At 42.8% G+C, this 7,144-nt stretch overlaps 1 protein-coding gene across 1 annotated transcript; it reads right to left on the bottom strand.

Moving 5' to 3' along the window:
• Window positions 1-964: 964 nt before the first annotated feature.
• LOC106532016 (probable G-protein coupled receptor 61) lies at window positions 965-5,496 on the bottom strand. Its single transcript, XM_014027997.1, has 2 exons — window positions 5,315-5,496; window positions 965-4,179 (listed from the first exon to the last, which is right to left on the bottom strand). The coding sequence occupies exon 2, from the start codon at window positions 3,948-3,950 to the stop codon at window positions 2,547-2,549; it is 1,404 nt and encodes a 467-aa protein (XP_013883451.1). The 5' UTR covers window positions 3,951-4,179; window positions 5,315-5,496; the 3' UTR covers window positions 965-2,546.
• Window positions 5,497-7,144: the final 1,648 nt, after the last annotated feature.

Below are 7,144 nucleotides of genomic sequence, written 5' to 3'. Positions count from 1 at the left end.
ATCTGGTAGCTGGTACAGTGTATTTTAAGAAAAAGTGTGTCTTGTAGGTTTCCCAACAGAGCAGGCGTCTCCTCCCACCCACCACAGCACGGAGAAATGTCACTGGGTAATAATTGCCATGGGGATGGCAGAGCCTGCTGAAGCTGGGGGCGGTTTGACTGAGGTCCATCGCTGAGGTGTGAGGGCTGTCGCACCAACATCTCTCAAATCAGACACTGGCAGGGCACGTTTGATTAGACCGAGCATCCTTACTTCTTAGTCTTATTTATTTATTTATTTATTTATTTATTTATTTATTTATTTATTTATTTATTTATTTACTCTGATGAAGGTCATACCACCGCTTTGGCCTTTTGAAGTTTAAATGTTACCTTAAGGTCAGAGTGTTTGAACTCTGTCCTCCCACCAACACACTGCTTTGCGGGGTCAGTGCAAAGCTACGAGGTTAAAGTAAAGAAGTGTAAAAATACACACCTAAAAAAATTCTGATAAGTTATTTTAAACTTTTGAAGTGGGGTTCTGAGGAAAGGTTATGAACAATTAATATCTTACCTGTTGGAGATAGCGTTCCTCGTTCATTGTATGGGGATGCATTGGTGACCATATGTAGCACATTTACTTTATAAAGAATGGGATGCCAAGCAACCAGCATGAGTAGGAGGTTGTGGCTGTGTATGGTTCTTCCGCATGCCACGGAGGCCCCTGTTTGTTAAATTATCAATATGTCTTGACACTTCAGACTTCAATCATCTGATCCAACAAAMCCAACAACAGTCAATAGAAGAATAAGCTGTTTGTCATCAGTCAAGATTATTTGATACATTTTTTGAGATGAGATTTGAACCAGAGGCTTTCTTTTTGTGCAATAACTGTGCTGACCACCACTCCACCATGCAGCTTCATAAAGAACAAAATCATTGAATTTAAAGCCAAACTGGGTAAAATTACGAGAAYGAACCCAAAATGTTTTACAAACATAGAAATTCTTTATTACAACAGCATCTCACTCAAGTTTTTGGCCGTACCCCACCCAAAAAGAAGAAAACACATTCAAATCACTGCCAAACAGTGAAAAAAAATGTTTTTTTTCTAAAATCACAGCAGAAAAATGATCTTTGAACATATCCTAACACATCATTCACAGTTCGGGATGTTTAGTCGTGATGAGAAGAAGTTCAGCAAGCTGTTGGTTTTTTATGATTGGCGCCGTCACTAAAACACCCTCTGAGAAAAACGTATCTTCAAATTCCTGTTTCCACAGAACATATGAAAAAAAAACGGTCCGTGTCATTCAGACGTGTCTGCGTGTTTTGTCTTTTGTATTCTCAACAACTGGAAATAAAATACCACTTCAACACATCATCAAGCTAAAAAAAACTTAAAGTTTGCTCTCCCTGCTTCTGTCTGCGTTTTTTCCCTTCCTTACAATATTAACAGAATGTGCAGAAATTATACCTGACAGAAAAACACATGACAATAGAATGTCATTTTCTTACAGCACCGATGTGCAGTAAAACCCTGATGAGAAGGGTAGTCCAAGGAAAATATCTGTATTTTTCTTTCAGACTAGGTTCAAAACAACAATAAAAGGCAAATACTGCATCCTTGTTTGAAACATACTGCAGGAACCAATGCTTAGATTCACCGACAGAAAACTAAAATTCRCACGCCAGCATACATAACATTAACTTACAGCTTTGCTAAAAAAAAAATAATAATAATAACATACAGTTTATCACAAAAAACAGTGAAAGGAATAGATTTGAGTTTGTAGTTGCGCCTCCAGAGAACACTGCTTTTATGATTCATATCAAAATACACTGAATGGCCGAAAGTTTGTTGACCCTGAAACTGAGTTATAAGCTAAGACATCAGATCTCAGCTGTTTTTTTATTTCATTTATTTTTTTGCTAATGAAGAAAAAAACATGTTAGAAAATCTGTATTTGTAAAATAAGTATTATGAGAGACCTCAGTATGTACACCTCCTGATGTTTTATTATCACACTGCTTTAAACGGGAAACTATCAGTCAGCTAATGAAAGCCAAACAAGTCTAATTATTCTGTGTATTTTATTGCTGTTATCTCTAAAACTAAAACCTTTTTCTTAATAATGRTTAACTTGCCCACTTGTCGGACATGGAAAGACAATTGTCCCTTAAGAAAAAAAAAACATAAATTCAATCACAAAACAAACCTGTGGAATAAAGTTTTGAGTATTTTTCAGCAGGTGATACCTCATTTGTTAATTACAAGTAAGTAAAAGTTTTAAATCAAAAAATCTAATTGAAAAATTATGTTCTTTGTTTTTTAAATGACAAATTAACTTCATTGACTGAGTGAAAACCAAAATGCAGCAAATTCTCAACCTCATGGTAATTTCCCTTTTCTTACGCAGCGTTTGAAGTGCATCTAAAGGGCCTTCAKGTGTTTCATGAGCCGAAACTTAGGATGCAGAAATATTTTATTGACAACTTTTATCAGAAGTGGGAAAACATGTTTCCTGAAACACTATATGTCCTCCAAGGTAGTTTTCGGAGTTAAAGTTAATTTTCCGTATATATGTGGTTGTTTKTCGCCTGTTCGATCTCAATAAACTCTGAAGTCTCCTCTGCTATTTGTCCAGGGATACGGAAATCAATGGGAATGGGCTGCGCTGTCTCAGCTGGCTGGCACTGAGCCACGGGGCAGCAAGCTTCGCCCTTGGGACTGGAAGTGCTGCGAGAGTTCGGAGGATCCAAATTGCAGCCGGTGCCCTGAAGAAACTGAAGGAAGTTCTCCTCGATGGATCCCTCGCGGCTCGGCAGCCTGTCCTCCACCTCGACCCCGGCTCGGCGAAACAAGCAGGGCAGATGCTTGCCCAGCTCCTCRCGGATCTGCCTGTTCAAGCAGCCGTAGAAGAAGGGGTTAGAGGTGAAGCAGAAGTAGCCGATCCAGGTGACCACCTCCTCCAGGGAGGCCAGTGTGGCAGGCGGGCTGGCAGCCAGTGCTGAATACAAGTGGAAAGTGAAGTAGGGGAGCCAGCAGCAGAGAAACTGCCCACCTACAGCGGCGAGCACTGCTGCGGCCTTGCCACCCCCGAAGGGTCGCTGCGGAGTGGCTCTGTCAGTCCCGGTACCCGTCCCAGAGCTGGTAACCATAGTGGATCGGCTGCTGAGGGAYTCGGACCTCTGGCGACGGGGCGTTTCCATCCACGTGGGAAGCGGCCCGTGGTGCATGGCGGCTACACGAGCAACTTTGAACATGTTGCAGTACACGACGAGGATGACCAGCAGCGGACACAGGAAGTACACCAGAGTGAAGAGGACCATGAAGGCTAAGCGGTTTGACCCTCCCCCAGTCCAGTGCAACGAGCAGCGCCTGTGACCCTGAGCCGGGGGTGATGGGATGGCCCCTCCGCCTCCTCCCCCGACGCCGCTACCTTCCAGCAGAGGAGTCCTGCCGCTTTGTAGGAACCAGGCGAGCAGCGGCAGAGCCGACATGGCCAGAGCTTTGACCCATATCCCCACTAAGACCGAGGCCACCAGGCCGACGGTCATCTTCACTTCGTARCGCATGGGATGGATGATGTAGTAGTACCGCTCCACGTTGATGACTGAGATGGACAGAATGGCAGCACTGACCAGGCACACGCTGAGAAAGAGGTAGCTCCTGCACAAAGCCTCCCCGAAAAACGCTCGGCCAGAGAGCATGCCGAGCGGCATCAGCACCAGGGCCGCCAGCAGGTCCACCACGCACAGGTGGAAGACAAAGGCAAATTTGTGGAGCTGGGGGGCCTTCGCGATGACTGCCATGACAGCCACRTTGCCCACCACAGCCAGGAGGTCCATGAGCAGCATTGCTAGCAGGGCTAGTGACTGGGACAGGGCCCAGCCCTCGGACAGAGAGGAGGCAGACGTGTTGGAAGAGGGCTGAGGAGGTGTTTGGGAGGAGTTCCACATCGGCTCCATCGAAGGACGGGATGAGGCAGGCGGGCAGGGTCAGTCACAGGCCCATCACCCATCCTTCAAAGCCAGGAAGTGCAGCCAAAAAAAAAAAACAAGAAAAAAACAGTGGCTGAAGAACGAAACTGAAGGTTTCCTTGTAGCTCAGATGATGATGGAGAGATCGTCAGGAGGTTCAGGCTTTATGATTCCTGTTGGTTCAGAAAATCCTATCTGCAATCAGTCACATCCAATCCTAAAAACACAGAGGATCACAGGATAAGAAGTGAGTTTATTTTATTTTTTACACATTTCTTCTTTTCTAACTCCAACTGTTTGCATTGTTTGAGATGTGGTTTTGTAATATTTCCATTAAATATTATCAATCCAAGCACTTTTAAAGCCAAATTAAAAAATCCCTCTCAGACAAAATGTTTTAAACAAGTTTTGTGCCACTAAGTTGACACTGAGAGCTAGAAATAAACGAATAAACAAAATGTTTTCTTTYCTAAATGAATATTCTTGTGGTCCAGCAGCAGATGATATTTACTTTTCAAGCACACATCCTGTCAATGCCTGAATGCAATGGTAATTCACCAAAACTAATCCTACCACTGAAAAGGCACCAGCACTTATCTACTGCAGCTTTTGTTTACACTATATCTATATAACTTACAAAATAAAAGCCTTTAGATATGCTTGTGTGTACAGGGCTAATTTTACTTTGTGATTATCAACAGCAGAGGAAGTCTGACGCCGACTCCCTGTGTAAACTCAGTGTTTAGAATGAGGGACCTGTGAGTAATATGTGTGTGTGTGTGTGTGTGTGTGTGTGTGTGTGTGTGTGTGTGTGTGTGTGTGTGTGTGTGTGTGTGTGTGTGTGTGNGTGTGTGTGTGTGTGTGTGTGTGTGTGTGTGTGTGTGTGTCATAGAATTTACATGTTTAGTTGCTGCAGCAAAAGGCTGGGACGTTCTGTGAATGAAAACCCCACAAATATGTGGGTCAAAACATCTAAGATCTCTCGTCTCACACACACAGCTACTCCCAGTTCAGATGAATCCTCCTGCTTGATTTGGTCCGGTTACTCTTTCCTCTGGTAATCATTAATGCAACAGAGCCATTATGAAGAAAGGCCACATTCTTTAAATATAAAAGTACAGTTTAAGTCGGTGTATCTGTTGCACTCAGCAGAATGTGATCAGGAGATGGGAAGAAGAGGGCAGAGCCAGAAGATTTGCTGAGAATCAGAGGGCAGCCAAACAGAAAGAGAGCATTGTGCACATGAATCAGAATATTTCCTGATGCATCTGTCTGCTGCTTGCCTCTCTTAGGAGGAAAATCCTGCTTTTGCTCCCACTGCTGAGCTGCACACTGGAAATCAATCACTGTACCTTATAAATGATGCTGAGGCACTTCCCACGGTAAGAGCCGGCCTCTTTTTCTCCCCCGTCCCCTGGTCTGCCTGTGCATCCTTTCTCCCTGGATGACTACAGCTGTGGCGGCAGGGATTCTTCTGAAAGGATGCTGATGTAAACGCTCGCAAAGAAGACACCAGCTCCCTCTCTCTGCTCCCCCCCCCACCCCCCCCCCCCCCCCCCCGCTCCCCCCCCCACCCCACCCCACCCCACCTCCACTCACACTCAGTGACCACAGAGATGGAGCAGGAGGCTGTGAGGAACAGAACCAGAGCTGCTTCCTCCACGGGGTCCTAGTGTTCCCAGTGTTTTGTCAGCTTTTAGTTCTAAAAAAGGGAACCTATTAATAAAATATGTAGACACCATGGAGTTAGCATAGATTARCATGGTGCTAAGGATGTTCAGTTTCTCAAGCTGACAGCCGATTTGAAGCTGTTCTAGAGTAAGTTTCAGCTAAATATTTGCCTATTTCTAAAATTATTTGGTGCAAAATGTCCTGATGCATCTCAGTAATCCAGGTAAAAAATCAAAAGGAAAAAAATGTATAGGTCCTATACCCTAACCATAGGTTGTTTTATTTGGTGCAAAGTTTTCAATGAACTGAATCTCAATTACCTCTTTTAGATTTTTGTATTGGTTAGCATTTTATTACGTTTATTCAGAATTTCGATACTTTTAGTTTCCAGATAGCTTTTTTTTTATTTTAGCTAGCCTTTTGCTAATTTTAGCTAGACTTTTTCTACTTTTAACTTACATTTTGCCACTTTTAGTTAGCATTTTGCTTTTTAGCTAACCTTTTGTTATTTTTACCTGACTTTTAGATAGTTTATCTAGCATTTTGTCTATTTTTAACTAGCCTTTAGCCACTTTTAGCTTACAGCAAGCATTTTGCCACTACTAGCTGGTGTTTTGCTTTTTATTTTTAGGTAGAGTTTTGGTTATTTTAGCTTGTGCGCTGCTTCTTTTAGCTTTAAGAATTCAGTTTGAGCTTTTGTTATTCCAACGCTCTGTATTTTCACAGAAAATAGTTGCATCAATCAACAAAAATTTATTTTTGTGTCTAACCACTTTTTCTGCTGAAAAAAAAATAAATTTGTTTGCTGCACTAAATTGACATAGCGATTGATTTGCCTGTTTAACTTTGAGGGGCAAAACATAAAGCCACATTTTCTTAGCTTCTCACCCAAAGCCAATATAATCTACTGCTATTGATTGGAACGCGTGGCCTCTGCACAACCTTTAGGTCATAAATCCTTGAATTACTCCAGTCTCTTATATCTAATTCCCAAATTCCTGGCTCCTCTACCAGTTTATCCACATTGTCAATGATAATTCAATTAGCCCTTTCATGGATATAAAGTGTCTCGTAGTACAAGCTTCCCCGAGCCGGTGAGGCATTGATTAGGCCGGGCCACAGCCTCCACACTCCCAGCTTCTCAAACAGGGACTCTTGTTGCCACGGTGATCTTTTTCACATACAGTTCATCTCATTGCTCCATCTGCGGAGGACAATGAAATCTGGGTTATTATGGATAAGGCTACTCTGCAGAAGGAGTGGGCACGGAGCTGCTCAGTCCCGCGCATTTCATTTGCATTTGCAAAGTTCCCCCACAATAATACACACCATATTTGCATGTGACTGAAATCACTCCTTGCACCTTTTTGACCACTGAAAACCCTGTTTTAATACACTGCACCTTTAAAGGGGCAATATTATGTGTTTCTCAGGCATATATTTAAATACTGTACCATAATAAAGTATCTATGTCACCTTCAGCTGTTATTAAAATGCTGTTTTATGTTTAA

Source organism: Austrofundulus limnaeus, unplaced genomic scaffold (genome assembly GCF_001266775.1).
Source record: "Austrofundulus limnaeus strain Quisiro unplaced genomic scaffold, Austrofundulus_limnaeus-1.0 Scaffold708, whole genome shotgun sequence".
Taxonomy (NCBI): Eukaryota; Metazoa; Chordata; class Actinopteri; order Cyprinodontiformes; family Rivulidae; genus Austrofundulus; species Austrofundulus limnaeus.
The sequence above is the reverse complement of the archived record's forward strand: the minus strand, read 5'-3'. Positions and strand labels throughout refer to the sequence as shown.